General features: G+C 40.4%; 1 protein-coding gene across 2 annotated transcripts; it reads right to left on the reverse strand.

Moving 5' to 3' along the window:
• Positions 1-662: 662 nt before the first annotated feature.
• Positions 663-20,762, reverse strand: FBXO7 (F-box protein 7). 2 transcript variants are annotated; one of them, XM_036902845.2, is made up of 9 exons: positions 20,492-20,762; positions 17,299-17,593; positions 13,104-13,328; positions 11,674-11,815; positions 9,355-9,438; positions 6,422-6,517; positions 4,689-4,865; positions 2,348-2,385; positions 663-1,347 (listed from the first exon to the last, which is right to left on the reverse strand). In XM_036902845.2, exons 1-9 carry the CDS (start codon positions 20,611-20,613, stop codon positions 958-960), a joined length of 1,569 nt encoding a protein of 522 aa, XP_036758740.2. In that variant the 5' UTR covers positions 20,614-20,762; the 3' UTR covers positions 663-957. The 2 variants fall into 2 exon arrangements, with proteins under 2 accessions (XP_036758740.2, XP_036758741.1); XM_036902846.2 differs by lacking the exon at positions 20,492-20,762 and adding an exon at positions 20,307-20,400 and having other exon boundaries at positions 17,299-17,441.
• Between the last annotated feature and the right edge of the window lie 1,965 nt (positions 20,763-22,727).

Genomic DNA, 22,727 nt, shown 5'->3' on the forward strand with positions numbered 1-22,727 from the left:
ACATACTAATTGTTTTACCTCTGTTGTGATTCAGATTTTAATGTCACTATAGCATGTTTCTATAGTTGTTTGTATGATAAGATATTTGTGTTTGGCCTTTTTCTTGTAAGAAAAATGTATCTTTTAAGTCTTAAAAGCAAAATGTTCTTCAAATAGTCAGAGGCTATCTTTGAAGAACACATACCTGAATGGCACTTTGCAAAGAAGAACTTTTCTTGTTAAAAGATGTCATCTACTTAGATCACAAATTAGGCACCAAGTGTTCCAAAAGAAAAAGAAAAAAATTCTAACTCCAGAAGCAGCCAGAAACAAGAGTCCGTATCACCCAATGGTCATCCAGAAGGGCTGCTCTAAAGCCCAGAGGTCTCACCACCAAGCCAGAGAAAGAGCTGCAGAGAGAAGGTGGATCCAGATGGGGGTGCCACAGCACCCAACCCCAGCCCAGTTCAACCAAATTAGCTCTGCTTTTATTCATTTTATAAATCAAGCTTCTGCAAACAATTTCATTTGAAGACAGGGTGCCACTAAAAAGTAACTTTAAAAATAATCCCCTGCAACAATCTGACAACACTGAGATTCTCTGATCATTTAAAAATGTTCAAGTAATGAAGCTGTTCTGAGTATTTATTATATCTTTCTGTAATAAAAGACTGCCATGTAAATTACACTTTTTTTTTCTTTATTCTGGTGCAGAACATTATTAGTGAACAACTTCATTCTAGAGAGGAATTCAGAAGAAGCAAGTCAAAAACTGTCAACTATTCCCAAGGCCAACCTTGTCAGGCAGCAGCCTTTGGGCCATACCACCCCTGGAGCTTTAGCTGTATCTACGGAAAGGCTTCTGTGAGTGCATTTCTTACCACCACAATCAAAAGAGATCGGCACCCCCAACAAGATGACATCTGTAGTTTCAAAAAAGAAAACCAAACAAGCTCCAGAAGTGAGATTACAAATCAATCACATGAATGGCAGTCGGCTGTCAGTTGGCCGGCCCCTGCTCGGTCTTAAGGGAAATCTGTCATTGGGGCCACCTCGCCCTGGCAAGATGGGGTTAGGTCCTGGAAGTGGGCCAATTGGATCAAAACGTGGTCTGAGGGGAGGGAACTGACTAGGTGTCTCCCCAGGCCCAGGGATGAGTGAATTGATTGGGTCCCCAACATAGGGAAGTGTTAGTCTCTGATCGTATTCCCCACCAATAATTCCAGGAGGAAGGAGAGAGCTGGGGGGGAAAGGCCGAGGGTGCAAAGGGTTGGGATAGAATGGAATTGGGTGGGGTGATGATGGCAAGAACATCATATGCCGCCCTCTCTGAGCTTCTTTTCTTTGTCTGTGCCTCTTCCTGTACAGCTGTAGAAAAACAAGAACAAAATACAGTAAGTGATTGGGCTGTTTCCTGCAAAGTTCCAATGTGCTCTCGTGGTAAAGATCTACCTATTCTTTTCTTTTCTCATGCTACCAAGACAGACAAAGAAACCAATGCACACAAGAGAACTTTTAGTCTGAATTTCTATTCATGCAGTGTCTATCCACATGAATAACGTAGCTCTGAATACAACACCAAATGAACTCTATTCTTTAACCACACTGCTGAGCAACTGTGCTAATTTGGAGTAAAAATAAATCCAAAGGGGGTAAAATTGAGTGGCATATACTTCCAAGACTGCAATCTAGGGCTCTCAAGCTGATACGCAATTTTAAGTCAGCCTGTTTTCAAAGTGAAAATTTGAATACTTGTCAAAAACATCATGCCACAAAACATAAAGTTAAGGTACTGAGGAGAGTGGGGGCAGCACTTAAACTCTATTATTTTTCACCTAAATTTTGTCCCTAATGGTTCTCAATTTATACAACAAAAAGATACCTATTTTAGAGGATGGAGCATATTCCTAAAGAATAGTACTGTGTATTGTGTACGCATCTGAGGACTTTAATTGAATCTTATTCTTCTCTAGTCCCAAGTTTTTCTCAGTCCTAACATCAGGCACCTTCAAATAAAACAATATGATTTATTCTTTTCCTAATGTACTATTCTAACTAGCTAAATAGCTGAAGACTACTTTAACACAAAAATAACTCATCTAAATTTTTTTTGCAACAGAAGGCAAAACGTTTTGTATTATGTGAAAAGCAATCATTGTGTTAAGATTCTTTTTTCCTATGCAATTACAAGAAAATAAGGGCTGAGTCCAAGATAAAAGTTGAAAATATTTTCATTTACTGAAATTAGCAATAAATTTAATGAAAACCAGTTTCCATTATATCATAGTAAAAGCGAAATATGCCCTTATTCATGCCCTAGTTATTTCTATGCTATGAACATTGGCCTTGATTATTTAAAAACACCTACTTCTTTCCAATCTGTGTCTCGACCTCTGACAGTGCCATCTACAAAAGAAAAACACAAAGTAAGGATTTAAAAACGCTTCATTCATTCAGCATTGCACAGTAAGTTTGCTCGTCTTAAGGAAGATGAAGCTTACCCATTAAGCACAAAAAAGAACTGGAGTCATTTAACACACACTCTATCCCCGGTATCTTCTTGAATCTAACTCAGAGCCTCTCTTGATGGCTGAGGCACTCATCACTGTTCTGCACTGTGGTAACTCAGGGATGTGGGGGGCTACGTGACTGCTCTCTCCCCACACTGCATCTTCTCCCTAATCTCTACGAGATGTGTCAGCTTCTGACCCCAAGTCCCAGGTTACAGGAAACGGGTGGCAACCTCTGAGTGTCTGTATTACAGCCCACAGTCATTCCTGGAGGTGAAGCTGACTTGAGGCTTTCTTGTTTGGGTTCTATTCTCCCAACCCTGTTCTGAATGATTCGACTCTCAGAAGCACATTTATGACACATTTTTTTATGTACTTATTTACTTGAAATATGAAATGAGAAAAGAACCCCTTCAATGTTAAGTTTAATGAAGAGTTTGATAGAAGATAGTGATGTAGTCTCCAGAAGTTACAATACAGGTTTATAAAAGCTACAGCCCTTCAAATTACCTACATATGGAAAATCAAATAATATAGGGAAATTCACTATAAAATCTGAACACTCAAGCTTACAAATGGACTTGTAGACCACAATTTGGAAATGAGATACAAAGTGATTGTATTTTTTTTTCACTTTTTAAAAAAAATTTTATTTTGGTATCATTAATCTACAATTACATGAGGAACATTACGTTTACTAGACTGCTGCCTTCACCAAGTCCCCCCCACATACCCCATTAGTCACTGTCCATCAGCATAGTAAGATGCTATAGACTCACTACTTGTCTTCTCTGTGTTGCACATCCCTCCCTATGCCCCCCCATATTACACATGCTAATCGTAAGGCCTCCTTTTTTCTTCCCCCACCCTTATCCCTCCCTTCCCACCCATCCTCCCCAGTCCCTTTCCCTTTGGTAACTGTTAGTCCTTTCTTGGGTTCTGTGATTCTGCTGCTGTTTTGTTCTTTCAGTTTTTCCTTTGTTCTTATATTCCAAAGTGATTGTATTTTAAACCTGAACACACAAGTGAAAGGACATTTGTTTTTTTATGACTTTTTATCACAGCCTGCTTTTTTTGGTTGGTCTTTTCATTTTGAGTTTAATTTTTTTTTTTTATGACACTTTTGCCCCTTGGGACAAAGTAAAATTTTAAACTTGGATCCAAAGCAATGAATAAACTTGAACAAGGGTGTCAGGAATCAAGGAGGGGGAAAACAAAAAACCAGGTCACTTACACTTCTTACATTTTGGAGTATCTTTGAAAGGTAATTTTTATAATAATCTAAGTAACTACATGATATTATTAAAAAATAAAGGGTGTCTACCCACCAGATTTTTACAGCTGCTAAGGTGGTGTGTGTTCATATGTAACATCATCAAACTTCTTTGATGTGAACCACAAATATTTTACATTGCAGCACAGTGCACACCTACACACACATAACCCAGACAAAAGTTTACTTCTATTTTATAAAATATATACTGATTTTTCTTTTTTTTTTTTAAGCAACCTATTAAATTGATTTTGAGACCCACCACAGGGTCAAACCACTGTTTTTTTGGGTTTCTTTTGGCTGTAAATTTTCTAAAGTGAAGTATAACTAACAAACAATATCCTATTAGTCAAAGCACGGTTAAAAAAAAAACAGGTATGTAGTAAAATGGTGGTGGCAGAAAAGAGGTTCCACAATCAGGCTTCCAGCCTTACATCTAGAAAATTCCGATGCGCCAGGCAAAGGCCGTTTAATTCTTCCCATGCCCAAGTCATCACTGCTACATCGATCACCAGGGCAGCACAGAAGCAGAGCCTCCCTAGCAGCAGGCCCCCAGGAGGTAAGACTCTCTTACCTCAGGCTCTGGCCACACCCATGGAAGTAGTTTAGAAAAGTAACAGATTTGTAAGTCAGATACTTAGGATAATCTACAGAGAGAGAATAAACCTATCTTCCTTCCATTCTTCTATCCTGAATAGCTGACTAAGTCTAATGTGCTACTTCTGTAGAACACAAAATGAATGGGGGAGTTTTTAGGACATAAGCAACGGTATACTTAGCTCTTTCTAGTAAGGCTGTATGTTATGATTTTTTGCAAATCTTGAAAATAAAAGAAGCCTACAAATAAAAACTTTTGGCAAGCTGGATAATCAACACCTCAAGAAGAACGAGCCCTTTTCTTGTTATGATGTCAGCATGGGAATCACCTCGAAAATCCCGAAGATACAAACATCTCCACAGAAGTTGATCATTTGAAGCAATAAAGAGGTCACGGCAAACTGCAGACAAAGACAGGACAGACCGAATATCCAGGAGTCGGAAGATCCGTAGTTTCAGCTCCAGCGGCAGGACCACCAACCCAAACACATCTGGCAGGTTCAGCGCTAAAAGGGAAAAAAGAACAGGCATCACCGAGTGAAGAACATCCAGCTTTCCCCACATACTGACAAGAGCTGCCACCTTGTCCCTCTCTGAGAGGTGACAAATTAGACAGCAGTCTCAACCGTCCAACTGTGCGTCATCTAGAGCCCCAGACTGACTATATACTAACTCTGAACCCCTTATTCCCTTTACATTTTAGTGGCAAGAGAAATACTTATTTAAAACAGATCAAATAAATATAATTTCTAAATACCAGCCAATGGCCTCTTTTGAGCATATTCAATGCAACCAAAAATTCTCTACTCAACTGTAGAAAATGGATAATTCATTGCCTTTTTTAACTTGTTCCCAATGCTGCCACTTATTAGTTGTGTGCCTGTGGACACGTTATTAGACTCTAACTCAATTTCCTCATCTGTAAAATGGATTAATAATATTACCTACCTCACTGAGCTGAGAATTAAGTGTGTTAATAACATATATAGAGTGCTTACAATGTTTGGCCCACAATAAGCACTCACTTACTATTAATTATGTCCAGCAGACTGAAAAAATGGGAGGTGGATAAATTTCAAATGCAAAACCAAGAAAGGAAAAGAAAATATATTCCAAAGTCAAATGAAAATTATTTTTATTACTTCCTTTGAATATATGTGATATAATTCTCCACTAGCAAAGATAATCAGAACCCAATAAAGGGTAGATTATGGTTCTCAGTCATTTCCCACCCTATAATTATATTTACCCACCCCACTGCCATCAGCCTCTGCCATTCTGACTTGTTTTGTCCAGCAAAATGTGAGTGGAAGTGGCAAATCATTTCTGAGCAAAAGCTTTAAGAACCAACACACAGTTGGGCCACTGGCGCTCTTCTCTCAGCCACAAGAAGGGCATGTCCTGAATAAACCCTATTCCTTCACCCAAAGTTAAGCCACACACAGTGTGAACATGAGTGAGAAACAAATGTTTGCTTCAAGTCACTGAGATTTTTCTTCCTACAACACAGGAAAAGCTAATACAAGGTACTGAGTGAATTCTAAACCTCATTGCATTTGTTTCACCATCTATACAGTAAGAATAAAATCTACCTCACAGTTGTTGGCATTAAAGAACATAACATATGTGAAAAATCCAAAGTACCTAGCATAGAGCTCTAATACTATTTAAAAAGTACAAACATTAAGACTCAATATACAGAGTGTACATATTTTATGTATATATTTATTGAATGCTTATTATGGGCCAGATCCTGTGCTTAGCCACGAGAATACAAAAGTATGCTTTCAAGGCATTCATATTCATAACCTTAGGTGGAACAAAATGATATCAACAATTATGATACACTGGAAAAGGGGCTACAATAAAGGTAATATACAAAATGCTGTGGAAATACAAAGAGGAAATGAATAACTTAAGAATTAACACTAAGTTAGTTTTAGAAGAGCAGAATTTCACAAAGAGGAGAAAAGAGGGAAGAATCACATGCCATAAAGTCACTAGTATGTAAACTTGCAATTCTTTCTAGCCACTCAACCTGTGATAATTTATCCTTTCTCACCTTGTCGGGTAAAAGCCAGAAGAGGATATACCAGCTGGTCTTTGAAGAGACGAGAGAGCTTCTGAAGATCTTTGTATATCTTGGCTACATTTTCCCCTAGAATATTTTTTTAATGAAAAATCAAAACACAAAATCAAGTGGAAAAATTTGAAATGGTGTCCTCTACTTCTGCCAAACCAAATCAAAGTGGTAAATAAATTTTCACAAATAATTACTACATGGATAGACATGAACCTGTCTCTAGTAGAAGTGTGTGACTCTGAAAACAGAATCTTAGATGTAGAGCTCAAACTCCTATAATATCAAATTAACAGAGCTGTACTCAACTCATAAGCTCCAATGTTAGCAGGAAATACTGGTATGAGACTCACTCACACAACAAAGACTTACTGAGTCTCTGCCAATCCGCTGTGAGCTGCGGCACACAGTGGGGAGCTGCTCTCATGGAGTTTTGATCCTAGCAGAATTATAATAGTACTAATCCTATGATGACAACGTTATCAGCAACTGTGTCAGAAATTTTTCAAGCTCTCTTTCAAATTTATACTCCCCTAAGAGATAAATACTATTATCCCCAGTTTAAAAACAGAAAAAGGTATAGAGAGCCCGCCCAAGGCCTCATAAAAAACAAGTGGCAGAGCAGGGCACAAACCTAAGCCTGGCTCCTAAGCACTCATTGTAGCCACTAAACTGCCACTCGAAGTGTGGTCTAGGGTTCACCAGAATTGATATACCCTGGAAACTGTTTAGAAATATTGAATCTCAGTCCCCACGACAGCTTCTTACTCAGTACCTGCATTTCAGTAGGAGTCTCAGGTGATTTACATGCACACTTCAGCACGGGAAGCCCTGCCAGGTTACACCTGAAGTTCCCACTTGTTTTGCTATGTATTTACCAACAGTATAACCTTAAACTCTCTGATCCATGTGTTCACTCACGTGTTTAAGAGACACAACCACTGCACCAGCGTGGTTAAAGTTTAAAGCTTCACACACAGTACCTAGTGTATCAGTAGATAATCACTGTTTTTGCTCCCTCCCCATTCTGCACTGATGTATTTCACTATCTTAGTACATGAAACACTCAGTATAATTTGTTTATGTATATAAGAAATATATGTAATTTATTCTTACATATAAGAAAAGATAAGTAGCTAAACTCTAAATCTTTGTTGAAATCTTGAGTTGAAATCAAAGGTCAAGATACTTAAAAATGAGTTTGGTTCATGACTTTTTTCCAAGTGTAAAATCTGATTTTCTTTAAACAATTTTTTCCTTTAAGTGACTATTACAAAAGTAATTAGGCACTTATAAATAAAAGGACAAACAAGAGTATCTAGTATATACTAGGAACTGTATTATAAGCCACAGTAAAAATTAAAATGAGTTGTCCAATGAGCTGCATTCCTAACCAACATAAAAATAACCACTATGGCCCACAACTTGTAATATAGCAGTATTAACTTTCTTCCTTCCCTTTCATTTCCTTTTTAACAGAAACCAGATAAAGACTATGAACCTGAGCTGCACTCCTATAAAAGTTGTTAATGTAGGCTTTTAAAATGTAGGAGTCACATCTATTTCAATCCTGAATTTCTAAATTTACTGGCTTTGTGACCTTGAAGTAATTTAACCTCCTCTAGACCTTTTCCCTGATCTATAAAATGGACATTAATAAGCTCTACTGCTATAAAGGGTAGAGTATCTCCACTCCCTGTAGCAAGGTTCTTCCTAGTATGAAGATGAATATGGTGTAGTAGCCAAGGGATTTCTACTTTTCTGGTCCTAATGGAAAGACCATCTTTACAGACTTATCAGTCTAGTTTATGCATTCTCAACAGAGGCAATATTGCCCCCAACAGGAAAAAACTTGGTTCTTGGGGGGCAAAAAAAAAAAAAACAGCTATTACATAGGTTTATGACCCTCCAAAGAGCCACAGAATACAAATAAAGACACAGTGTTACCTATGGTATTAAATTTTCACAGAGGAGAGTCAGTAGGGGATAAATGTGTACAAAGGCTCCTTAGGGTACTGGTAAAGAAAAACAGTTGAGAAACACTGCTCTCACGTGACATTAAGTGCTCAGGACCATTATAAATACGCCTTCTGATGTCTGCTTTTCCTATCAATATTAGTTCACGTAAGTCCGTCTCTCCAGGCCTGATCTCCCTGGGGAACTAAGAGTACGTCTCTCAGCCTTCAAAGAAAAGATCTAGATAAGCTTCCCTTAAAAGATGCTATGCCACCTCCCCATCACCCCACACCAGTCTCCATCGGATCTGAAAGCCCTGAATTCTCCATGAGGATGAGGTGGAGTAACATCTGTAAAGGCAGTTCGGGCACAGAACAAGCACCGAAAGGTGTCTTTCCCTCTCCACCCTGTCTCTTCTCCTTCCACTACCTATCTGCCTCTAATACTTTGGGTTAACTGAGAAAGTAAGAAGGAAAACTTGTCTTCTTTATATATTAATAATATTATAGAAGATAAGCAAAACCATGCTTAGAATGCAATCTGTGTCAAACAGCAACCATATTTATACGGGCTTAAGCTAATACTGAGTGCAGTTTTTCCTCCAATAATCTTCAATAATGAGGTTGCATTGTATGGTTTCCACAAAACACAGATCCTCATGTTGATTAAATCCACATATTGGTTAAATACACTACTAGAAAAATCCACAAAGATTAATTCAGAAATCATGAAGCATCAATACAGTGTGCAGTAATACATACTAGTATCATTCCATAAAGCAATGTAATAACTGAACACTCCAAGACCCTAAGAAAACAAGAAAGAAACTCTGCAACATTGTCTTGAATTTGCTGTAATCCCACTTAGAAATTTTCAGTCTTTTGAACATCATCATCTTTCAGTTTTTTAAGTGAACCTTTCAAAGCTTCACCCCAAATGTTAAATAATGGTTTTATTACCTGGTTCTTCTTTGCAAATAAAAGATTCTGGCAGTAGCTGCAATCTTTTCACACTTATAATCTCATTGTTGATTTTTACTGTAGCTATAAATAAGCAAAAGAAAGATATGAATAATTCTGTTACTTCATCAACTGCCTTCACTTTTTACTATGGGCTTGCATTTCCTTGCCCCCAATGTACAAAGGACAAAAGATACAAAACAAACTGCTCTATATTTTCTTCTTACTTCATCAACTGCCTTCACTTTTTACTATGGGCTTGCATTTCCTTGCCCCCAATGTACAAAGGACAAAAGATACAAAACAAACTGCTCTATATTTTCTTCCCTCACAGTAACGTCCAAAGCATAAACCTGCCACTGCACGAAGTAAATCACTCTCAAATGCCACCTTTAAAAACTACTAAACACCTTTATAAAATCCACTAAGTATTACCAACAGCAGCTTATTAGTAATTTAAAGATATGCAACAAGGTTAATAAGAGACAAACATAGTAAAATCATTGTTTCTAACAAGGTCCCTAAAATCTCCATTTATTTTTATTGAACCCTTGGCAATGAGTTCTCCCTTGTATTAAAAGAATCCTGCTAGTTTTCATGGCATCATCTCTCTCTAGACAGAAGACCAATATTCTTGACATCACCAATTTTAATCATATACACAAAAGCGCTCTTCATCTCAATCCATGCAAGAGCCAGCAATGCACTTATGCACATGTGCACCAAGCAGGATGTTTTGAGTGATGGGAAGATTTATGGACCACTGTTTCTTTTCAAAGAATCCAGTCTGGAATGGCTGCCGCACGTCTACAAGTAGCTGATTTGCCAAGAATAGTAAAGGCACAAAATATCAGAAACTAAGAAATACCATGACATTTAGCAGCTATTCTGTTTATGTTAAGTATTCTGAAGCTAGTAAACAGAGGTTATTATACCCATGTTATTGTTAAAGTGTTTTACATAAGAAAAGTGAGGCAAAAATGACCATGTCACATTTACTCTTTAACTTCAACATCACAAATTAGGATGTGATGCAACAGATGACAAGATGAAGCCAGGACCTGTGGACCCTCTACGGACAGGAAAGCCCAACTAGAAGTCATACTTGCTAACCGGCATGATTGTCAAAGAGACACTGCTAGGTCCTAGGCCATCAGACAGTCAAATGCAGATAAATGTGGAAAACCACCAAGGCCTGTTAAAACTTAAATTCTGAGATTTCTAAGTGATCATTTCAAAGAATCTAGTGATTAAAAGGAAATAGAAGAAATTATACAAAAGAGGACCTAGAACTCTTTCACTTCAATGATCAAGACAGTATAAGCCAGGGGCTTTCAAAATAAACTGTGGCAAAAAAAAAGTTTTCAAACAAACGCTCACAAGGAACCTCAACAAATGAAACAGACAAAAACATGTTGCTGCTCAAGATTTAGGTGGCCACAGGGCCTCTACTAAGGGACCTCCTCACTTCCATCCAAGCAGAAGCTAGCAGCTGCACGACATTTTGAACCACAAAGCTGAGGCACATCAAAGTGATCGCCATTGTGTACAAAGGACAAGCTGTGAAAAATCAAGACGCAGTCATTCCGATCTCACTACACCACCGTGCCTAGCTAAAAGGACAGACCTCAAAACAAGATGCTACTCAAATGGCTCTCCAGAAGCTTATGAGACCGTTCCACAGACCACTGGTGGTCGGTACGGACCTCTGGGTGGCAGCTGAGCTCAGACGAAATGCAAAAATGGAAGGTATTGCTTTGCCAGAAAATTCTCTTAATATGAAAGAGTAGAACTAGAAACTGTTACTTAGAGTGACTTTTCTTTGTCGGAGGGTAAAATACACACATGCCAAGGCCTCAGAACCCTCAGCAGTGTTTCTGTGCATTAGAGATGCCAAACTGGATAAAAAGTAATACCAGCTCAATCTCACCTCTCATCATCTCTCATTTCAAGACCTTGGTTAAAAAAATTAAAATTAACATTAAAAGCCATCCAGCAGCATAAAAAAGGAAAAAGTATTCTTCAAGGAGCTCATATGTAACAAATTCATCTATTATCACAACTCCTCCTAAAGCAAAAAGATTACAAGGTTGAGACAGCAAAGGAGTACGGCTGTCACAGAGGGAAGGCTGCCGGCCTCGACATCACACCGTATTCTACAACCTTCCAGACTCATGTTCAGTGGTCTAGGGATTAAACAAAGTTGAAAAAGACACATAACTGTGCCATGATAGACAATCACTGAAGTGCCCATAAAATGTTTGGAGAGAAACATTAAGTACTTGAAAACTAAAAACGACGACTATGCCATCCAATCACCATTTATGACGATGAGCTTTCCCAAAGGCACACAGGTGAGAGTGGCAGCGCCGCCCTCACAGAGAGGGTGCGAGTACTGCAGCTTATACACACCGCCCGACCTCCAGTTCTCCGGCATGGACACAGCTTTGGCAGCAGTCCCCTGGGGAAGGAAATGACAAGGAAACAATGAAGAGAGGTGTCACTCTCAAAAAGATTCCAATTCCAAGAAGCCCCTAACTTGCCTAGAAATAAGCATTCCATATAGTTTAATAAAATTTGTCAATCATTAATATTGCTATTTATAGTATTTTCACAGAAAAATGGTACAGTATATTATCCTCCATCAAAATTTTTGTTCAAATAGATGAAACAACATGAGAGAGGGGGACTGATTTCTCTCTTCAACACTCACTTCTCTGTCTAGCAAAGCCATATATTAATTCAAGATCCCAGGTCAAATATCACTTCCTTTGTGAAGCCTTTTTCAAAAGCAAACCATCATTCCCTCCCTCACTCCCTAACATTCTGTTCACATTTCTAGTGTTGCAGTTCTATTATATTATTTATCGTAATACATAATTGTTTCTCTCCCCAACGTATGGACTCCTCGAGGACAAGGAGTGTCCCGCATCCTTACATCCTAGCACCTGACTCAGTGTGTGGCATGCTGCAGGTGTTCTACCATCACCGAATTCCTCTACATCTTCATTACTCATAACATAGCCCACAGGCCAGCAGCATCCCCCCAAGAATTATAAAATCAGAATATGCATTTAGTAAGCTCCCCGGGTATTCTTACACACATTAAAAATTCAAGAAACTCTACTCTAAATGTTCTCTGTGAATCTCTGGCATCCTGTATGTGTATATGTCTCTCATAGAATTAACCAGTGTAGGATAATAGTTTGTATATTGTGTCTCTCCCCCACTCTGGGACTGTAAGCAACCTGAGTGCAGAGACAAAGCACTGCCCCTGTCATTGGCAGGCACTTAGCACATGGATAACAAATGAATGAGGGTAAGCAACTACAGCTAAGAACGCCGCTCTTCCGAGCTGAGTATCAGTAAGTTACTAGCAATTCATAGAGGCATCCACATAAAAAAACAACCTCATGAGCCAATTATCTAGTCGTGCCCAGCTCACACCCACTGACCACATTTTATCTACATATTACCATATATAATCTTTTTTTTTTTAACCACAGTTGTCATTACTTCTATGACACAAACTAAAAACTGAGAAAAGAAATGGAGGAAAAAAGGGAGAAAGAAGGGAACGTTTACTGACTGCATGTTGTATGCCCATCACCGTTTACATTTATTTAATCCCAAGCACAATTAATAAAGAAATCTAGAATACAACACTGCAGTGATATTTATTGATATACCCCTTTCTCAATGGGAAGCTTAAACCCTAAAAGTTTTTTGTTTTCTGCTTGTAGCCTTACCTGAGGTATGTAGCCCGACTCCAACATGAGAAGATGTATTGACACTATCAAGGCATCACTGGGGTTCAAACAGTCAGCTGACTGGTACAGGGTCTCCAAAGAATGGGGCACCTGCCCATCCACCGATTCACTGCAGAGCATGGGTTCCGAGGGACAGAAACCTGTGCCCTCTTCCACATCCACATCTTGAACTGACTCAGCTTCAAAATTTTGACTAGGCCCTGACTGAAAAGGTTAATAACAAATCACTAAATAGACTTGCATTATTACACAGTACATTTTGTATCCTAAAGAGAACTGAGATTGGTGCTAAAAAGTACATCACTGGGTTCAGAAATGGGCCACATTTTAAGCAAGCCTTCCTAAATAAATGAGCCTTTAGTCCACTCCATCCTGAATTCCTTATCCCCATTAATTCTGGCTTATATGCAAAAACCTGGAAATCATCATAGATTTCCTCTCTACCTTACTCCCCACGCCCAGTCTGATCAGTCTTCAAAGTTCCACTGAATCTATTTCCTAAATATTCCTACAATCTGCCAGCCCCATCCTACACCAATGATACTTCAACTCTACCTCCTCACTTCCAGCAACAGCCTCCCAAAGGATCCCTGACTCCACTTTCTTGTCTTCCAATTCATTCCACCCTCTGCCGCCAGAGGTTTTTGACAGTTAAGAATCCAGTAACGTCCTAGGTCCCAGCTTAAAGCCTGACACTACTTCCCCAACGCAGGCAGCAGCATTTCCCTCAGCTGTGCCTCGGAATGTCACCCTAGATGCTGCTACGCACTACAGCCGCCTAACCTCATCCTCCAGTCACAAAATACATTTGGACGTTATAAAGCCCTGAGAAGTCCAGTAATAATGTGTGCATAACATGTAACCAAGAAACGCTATCTACTTTCCTCAATGCTCAACATCCCCATAATACTTACAATCTTTTGAAACAAGTTTTTCATAGAGGTCATGCTGAGCAATGCAGGCCTACAAAACAAAGTCCAAACCCCTGAACTCCTTGGCATACAAAGCCCTCCCTCCCGTGATCCCTGACTATGAAGTTCACTTCGGACAGCCCCTTCCTCCCCACTCTAGCATTCCCACCTCTTCAACAGAGGCAACGCGGTCTACCACCCTGCCTTGCAAAGGCCTTGATTACTGCACTTGATCACACTGTACATCTACAGCCTACCACAAATGCAAGCTTAGAAAGGAACAGACTTTCACCCACTTCTATAATGTGTCACCCATTTCTATAACCCCAGTACAGTACCTGGCTCATAGTAGGTACTCAATAAATACTTGAACGAATGCTGACCGATAATGTAACTTCATAATGTCTTTGCTTTCAGTATTTTCTTATTTGCACCATACAAAATATGCAGGACAGATGGTGTCACTTCTTATGCACGCTATAACTGTGACTTAAATAACATCATCAAGGTTACCAGCTAATAAAAACTTGAAATGAACCGAGATCTCCACTCACAGTCCAGGGATTTTAAGCGTAATTCACTGCTTACATAAGACTAACTTACCTATGTTAATTTTGCTCAGAAAATTTGTTTCCTCGGCATGTGCCTAACTGTTCATGTAAAGCACGTGTTTCTTCTTTTTAAATTCACATTTCCATTAAAGAAGGGGCACACAGGACTAAAATTACACAGTGTGAGTGAAAGGGTAGAACATAAGGGGACAAGAGGCTATTCTTCCAAAATCCTTGAGGATCTAAACCCTGATGGCTTATGGAAAAGATCCAAATTCACTAAACCTAGAAGCCAGTGACAATCTTCACACTAAATAAAAAGGAAGCTCCACCATATTTTTGAGCAAACAGAACTTACATATTAAAATCACTAAATAGCTAATAGTGAAGTATATAAGCTCTGCTTACCTATCTATTATGCCTAACTTTTGGCCATATACTACTTACTGACAGTTGTGTGGGAAAGAATATACGTGGAAAAAATACAAAAAAGGGTTACCCAAAACTGATAACGACATGAGAGGAAGATATCTGAATCCCCTGATGAACTTATCGAACCTTACTCTCATTCTGTGAGAAACACTGACCTTCTCTGAGCCATTCTGGTAAGATATGAATATTTATCATATCCTTCGCAGATGTGGAAATGAAAAAATATGTTCAGCGCCACCTCTCGAACAGATCATTTGTCACATGTCATTTACAAATGAATGGAACAAGTGACTACAAGTGCAGTTTAGATAAAATATTAGAGTCAGATACCATGTTATCCCTGCTTCCAATTAAAGACTCAACAGGTACTAGATGGGTTCCTGAGTTTAATGAAATAAAAAAGTTAATTTATACTTAATTATAAGAGTTGAGTTTTTCTATTGAAAAAATTTCCTATTCAAGTTTTACCCATCTAGTTTCCTCTTCTAATGCCCCATTCTGTATTTAATTAGCAGATCCTGAAGCTGTAGGTACTTAAAGCATTACTTAAGAGATTTCAAGCTCAGTTTCCACAAAGATAGTAGTCATCCTACACAAGTCTTAGAATACAAAACAACATGCTTTTAAAACTTAAGTTACTGACTTAGGCAAAGTTAATTTCTCAAAATTTTCCAAAAGAAAACTAGTGAAGTAACTAACACATACACTATGAAAAGTTCCATCTTACTAGACAATTTCAATAGTACACAAAAGTAAGAGGAATGGGCCCTTCTACTGCAATCTCTGAACAAGTCCGTCAGCAAAAAAGATTCAAAATGCAATTTAAATACATGCAGTCTTACTAATTCCCTAGATTATCTCTAATGAGATAGAAACACATAATTTCTAAAAAAAAATTATAAAAATACTTTAAGCCACATAAAAGCTTTTTTGACTTGCTTAATCTCTCTGGATACTATTAATAAAAATCAGGACATAGATGATATTCATAATTTACCAGTACGTTAGAAAGTTTACTATCTGTCTGTACTTAATACCATGAATTATTTTTGTAAGTGAATGAATATTTATGTAGACCTGCAAAAAAAAAAATTCAGTTGGAGTGGTTAAAAAAATTAAGTATACACACACAAAACAATTAACAAGATGACATATGTAACGGGATTAAAAAATTAATAAAGTGATCATTTGTGGCATACAAGAAATCAAAAGGCAGGATAATAAATAATGAGGCGTTTACAAGGCAATAAAGATAATCAGTACAAAGAAACAAAAGAAAACTATTGGGCTGTGGTTGGCAGAGCCCTTGGAAGATGGGTGAGACAGACACAGGAAAGGAGGAGATGCAGGGGATGCCAGGCCCTGGGGGAAGAGCAAAGGTGTGAAGGAGTCCCTAGGCTGGGCGTGTGTGCATGTGTGAGCATGTGAATGCACTGGCTGGAGAGGGAAAATTAAAAGGAGCCTGGTCTGACGAGATGACAGTTTACAGGAGGGAAGAACAGAAACTAGCCCCAAGAAGGCTGTGGGGCAATCTTGCAGACAGCTTTTAAGACTAGGTACAGGAGGACAGAAAACATTTTCTTCCTCTGTAACATAACACAGTTGAACTAGAGGTCAAAAACTGTGAGCACAGGTATATCTATGACACAGAGTTACTAAAGAGCAAGGAAACAACATTAATCAAAAGTCACAGGAATAAAATGAACATAGACTGAAGAACAGAACAGATAGATATGAGAAGTCTGAAATGGAGAGGAAAAACTGACAGCCCTTGCTAAGGGGTTAGAGCTAAGGGGTCAAAACCACCAAGGTTTTAAGCTCAGGAAAACAGCACCACCGACAGAGGGTAGCTCATTTAGAAAGACGAGAACATCAGGGCAGAAATTTTCAAATTTATGTTAGCATAGAATCTGAGGTAACAATTTTTTAAATCCAGGTATAAATGTCCTCCTGTAACTCTTTTGAAAATAATTGGTCTATACACAGCCTTAAGGGGTAGCGCAGACCAGAGGAAGCAAAGCTGGGAATCATGAGTCAACGACAGAGGCCAAGGGATAATTTATCTGGAATGAGTGCCTGAACAACATAGGTAAAAACTGGGTTCTTTGAAATGTCATCCCAGTTATTGGTCCAGGCACCAAGCCTTAAAGAAAAAAAATTCCTATAAGAATATATCAGTCATCTACTAATGATAATTACCCTGTCGAGTAGAGAAGTCAACCAAGTTATTCAGTATAATTGATCAACTACCCTATTTCTTGTCTTGATATGAATACCCACCATATTGTCATCATTCCAGACATCAGACTGGGCTGCCTGTCCTTGGAATGAATCACTCGGCTGTTCATCCTGTTTGCCGGACTGACTGGAGCTGGCTGCCAAAGAGGGTTGGTCATTATGCTGGAGTGAGGAATGCTCTGAATCTGTGGATGAAGGTAAGTTAGGTGCTGGAATGTCATCTTCAAGAATCAAACATATCAAGTCCCCAGAAACAATCCCATATGAAGCCAAGGTCTCTTCATCTCCAGTGAGGGCATCCTTGTTGTTCAATGTAATTGCAAACCGGGTATCAGAACTGCCAAGAAAGACGGATAAGGATAGTAAGAGTGACCTACTACCATTATCTTCAAGGGTACAGTTGGAACTTATAAAAGGTATGTGGTATGACCCTAGAAGAACTAAGTAATGAAAAACAAAACAAAAATAATAAGGAAGCTGAAGTTTTAGAAAAACTATCAAAATTATTTGTTCTTATCACCAAATGCCTAAGTTATATTTGTCTAATGGCTAGAAGTCTGGCCTGGGGGATAGGATACAGTATTTCTCTCTAATCCGTGTTTTCATCAATTCACTTTTTATATTCTGACATCTTTGAAATAGGCATGTTCTTAAACACAATGACATATCACAGCTTGACAGTATTTTTCCTTTAGTGTTACATAAAGCAAAGGGCGTTTTAAGATTGACAGCAACTGAGATTCAATGAAACGGTCTTTTTAAATTATAAATTAAATCACATCATTCTTCTGCTAAAAATCCTCCAATGGCTTCTATTTGAACTTGGAATAGAATCCTTAACTAACATAGCCTCCAAAGCCCAACAAGTGACTCCTACCCATTCTCCAACCTCACCCATCCTGTGCCATTCTCCTCACTCCCTGTTCTCTACTCACATGAGGCTGCCATCTGCTCCTCAAAACAGATCAACCTCATTGCAGCCACTCGGCCTCTGCATTTGCTCTCACATCTTCAAATGACTGACTTTCATCATTCAGGTCTCAATTCAAATGTCATCTCTTCAGAGACGCCCTCCACCCAGCCTCCACCACTGTATTCCACTCTCATTTTATTTTTATTGTAAGACCACTATGTGAAAATGTCCTCTTTATTTGTTCTTGCTTCCTCACCCCCACCACTAGAATTTAAGTTTCATTAAGATCAGATATCTTGTCTGTCTAGCTCAAAACAGTATCTCCAGCACTTGGCAAATAGAAGTATTTGCGGAATAAATGCAACCAACGAACATTAATTGTGAAGATCAAGATGAGACTGAAATCAGGGCTCCCAAATTCAATGTCCTTATAGGACAGTTAGCTTATGTTCTTTCCACAATACTAGACTATGTCCTAAATAAATATTCATAATCACAAAAAGTTAAATGAATATATGTAGATAACTGAGTACAAATTCATCCTTTCCACTGATAAATTCACCCTTCTTACTGACCACTTATGATGTCTTTTATATGGAAGACAGCACAAATCTAAAAACCCACTGCTAAACAAGCTAAGGGTTCAAATTTTAGGCTGAAGCAATGAACTCCCCATCCTTTCTGCATCAGAGATTATGAGACTGTGAGAGAATAACCATCATTTTGTCACATAGTGGTGCGGAATAATTAAATCATCGTAGAACATTTCATGACATTTACACTTAGCACTGACTTCATTAACTTTTTGAGAGGTTAACAAAGAACGAAGTCCTCTGAAAATCATGTTATTCTTACAATGCTTCAAAACTGCTTGAAATAATTTTTTCTTTCATATGTAAGCACATGTTTTCTTACCAAGTGAAGTGTCTTTGGTAAAGAAATTACTGAAGTTTCGGAAACTACTCTTAGTGAAGTTTAACAGGCCTTCCAGTTAACCAGCCTCAACTGTAAAAACAAACCTGAAAGAGAAACTAACTTGGGCTCCTGGGCAAACAAAGACTCATATTGGGTTTCACAACCTTTCAAGACTGTCCCAACTAATCAAAAAATAATGGTAACAAAACATATATACATATATATGAAAATACCTTAAAATGAGAAGTTAATTTTGAAAATTTGGAGTGGGTAATGATTTCAGCATGCAAAACACTTGGGTTTAACACTAAGAAATAATAGGCATGCTACTTGATACGTTTAAAAGGAGTATGTCCATACCTCATTTACTGCTTTTATTTATTTTTTAATTTGGAGAAAAATAGGCTTACTTATAACACAGTAATGCCTTAGCCTGAAAAATGAAAGGGTGAGAAGTTCAAAATATGGCCTCATTTTACTGAATTCCCTAAAAATAAAATGAACGTTTATAAAAGGAGCCACTTAAAATTAACAAAGGTTTTCTTTTGAAGAATTCACCTAAAAAGCTACAGCGAACATCATTTTTAAAATTTTTCCTCAGCACACTCAAATTTCAAATTCACTAGCTCAGTTTTTAAAGAGAAGCACCCTTACTTTTGTCCCTCTACTCCAGGTTATTGTCCCCTGAAAAAATACCCTTGTGGAAACAAAGCCGCCTCATCTGCAGCCCCATAAGTTAACAGAATTTGATCCTTTGCTTCTCAACTTCACTGCCTACAAACTGCAAGCTTTCCACTTAAGGCCATCTTAAAGCCAACGGTACCTTAGTTTTAGCAAAAAAGCAACAGCTCACCCAAGTAAACAATGACTTGAAACACCCCGACACCGTACTTTGTGAAACTTCGGAGCGTTGAGTCAAGTGCTCAAGGCGCCACCGGGCACGTAAACGCTCTGCGCAGACTCGCAATTATTGCAGCCTCGCAGTGGCTGCCCCAGTTACAAGTGGCCCCGGACGGAGGGCCGATTTCTAACTCCTTCTAGAACTTTCCAAACGTTTCCACTGGAAACCCTCCTACAGCTGGAGGTGGTGAACTTAGATCCCTCAGAGCCTGGAGAGATCTAACCCAGGCCCAGCCCATAATTTCCAACTTTACATCGTAAAGGGCGTGAGGATCTTGCGTCCTAGCCTATCCCTGGGTTCGTTTGCAGCAAAACAGCTCACCCTGCAGGGTAGCCGAGCCCTCGGGACGCCGGGCCATCCTCGCCGGGAGCCCGGACACCGCCCGCCGCCCGGCCTGCGCGCGTCACAGTCCCTGGGGCGCCCCCAGCGACCGCCGACCTCACGTGACCCACCGGCCCCGGCGAGCCCGCCCACCCGCGCGACTCGCGGGGCGCCCCGCCGCGTACCTGTGCCCGCAGCTCGGCAGCAGGGCCTGGCTCAGATGCGCGCGCAGCTGCCCCAGCGTCGGCTTCACTTCGGGCATCTCCAGCGGCCAGGTCCGCTTCTGGAACCGGACCCGCAGCTTCATGGCGGCGGCAGGGCCCAGGGGCCTGGCCCGGAGGCGGCGGCGACCAGCGGAGATGCGGGAATGCTGCCGTGCAGCCGCAGAAGACCCCGCCACGGCGGCCGCCCTACCGGACGGCCTCACGAACCCGAGCGCTCCGCCCCTCTTGAGGGCGCCCCCTGGAGCCCACCTCGCAAGCGGGCCGCTAGCGGCGCCGCAAGGGACTTGCACTCGATGACTCGACACGCAACGGCCCCACCTGGGAACGAGAGGAGCACAAGTGCGCAGGCGCTGAGACTGCGGCGGTGCGCGGGAGACCCGGCTGCTGTGCCACGTGGCTTGTGCCCACTGCTTCCAGGTGTGCCTGGAGGAATTAACGCCGAAAGGGATGTTGCAGCCACTACAACTCGCCGCTCCGTAAGGCGCAAGTGTGCTTGCTTCTTACCCCATTTCCTCCGTGCCGCGCAGCTCCAGTGGCACTGCTCTGTGAAGCCTTAGGTTGAGCCCAAGCTCTAGTAAATAGTTTCTTCCTATTACTGCAAAACGTAAAACAACTGGCAGTCATGATCTGTGTCGGGGAGGATATTAACAATCACCCCGGAGTTTAACAGTTTGAAACAACAAACATTTGTGGCCTCACGGGTTCTGTCGGTCGGGAATTTGGGCATGGTGTGGCTGGGTGCTTCTGTCCTGGTCTTTCATGAGATTACAGGCGAGATACAGGCCCAGGTTGCAGCTGTCTGAAGTCTTGACTCAAGTTTGACTGCTTCTGAGGTGGTTCATTCGCATGGCTGTCGAGAGCAGGCCTCAGTTTTTCACTGCAGGGACCTCTGCATAGAGCCACTTGAGTGTCCCTGTGACATGGCATCTGGCTCCCCTCAGAGCACGTGATCCCAGAGAGACCAAGGCAGAAGCCACAGTGTTTTTAAAGTCACGTGCCATCACTTATGTCATACTCTTGTTGATCACGAACCAACACTCAGTGTGGGAGGAACAACCCGAAGGTATGAATGCCAACAGACAGGGATCCTTAAGGCATTCTGGGAGGCTGGCTACCATGGAGGGTCTGACAATAATGATGAATAGTAACTTAGATGGGGAAGAGAGCATCATTAAGTTTCATCCTTGTATGATCACCGTTGTCCGAATCATTATACAAGAGTTGAATAAAGTTTCTCCCAGTAGGTGGCAGTACTTGTCCACATCCCGGCCTTTATTCATTTAATAAACATGTATTGATCACCTGCTTTGTGCCAGATATATTAGCCCAGGTGCTGGGGACTCAAAAAGACTGAAAAAGACGTGCTTCTACCCATGCCATGAACAGCTTAAGGTTGAGTGAATCAATTCTTGGAGCGTAAAAAGTGACTTGTCCACAATAAGAAGAAACAGTTCTGGGGATTGGGTACATAAAGAAGGGTGGCTATACTAGTAGGGTTCATTAGTGGCAAGCAATATGGAATTTAGGAAGGATGGCAGGACCAGGGTGGCGAGAGTGAAGGACAGACTGGCTATATTCCAGATAAAGATAAGCCTTGAGCAAAGCAAAGGATTTGGGACACATTCTAGAATGTATAGGAAGCCACTGGAGAGTTTTAAGCAGGGGAGTCTGTATCAGGGTTCTTAGTTCTGAGCAATAGAGGCTGACTCTGGCTGACTTAAGCAGAAAAGTTGCGTATGAAACTGGATTTATATACTGGATCATCCAGGGAATTTAGGGGAAGATTGAAGAAGTGGCTCCAGGCTAAACTCCCAGGAATGAAACTCAGAACCACGTTGAAGAACTGGCCCGATGAGGAAACTACCATGACTGGAATTGCTGCTGCCACCCCACCCCACACTGAAGGAAACTGCTGTCACTGCTGCCAGGAACCACTGCAGAAAGGCTGCCACCTCCAAAAGCCACTTATTTTTGCAGGCTGCTGCACCTGCAGAATGCCAAGCTTCCAAAAGAGCCTGTCTCCTCACCTTGCTCACTTCCAAATCAAAGGTTCATAGGGATGCATCCGATTGAGGGAGACCAAGTCCTGTGCCTGAGTCCTGACTACAAAGGAGACTAGAGTTTGGGGTCTAAACTCCATCCTTCGGAAGGCTGATCCAAGAGTTGTGGGTTATTGTCAAGCAGATACCCATCCCCA

This window comes from Manis pentadactyla, chromosome 10, assembly GCF_030020395.1.
Source record: "Manis pentadactyla isolate mManPen7 chromosome 10, mManPen7.hap1, whole genome shotgun sequence".
In the NCBI taxonomy this organism is placed as follows: Eukaryota; Metazoa; Chordata; class Mammalia; order Pholidota; family Manidae; genus Manis; species Manis pentadactyla.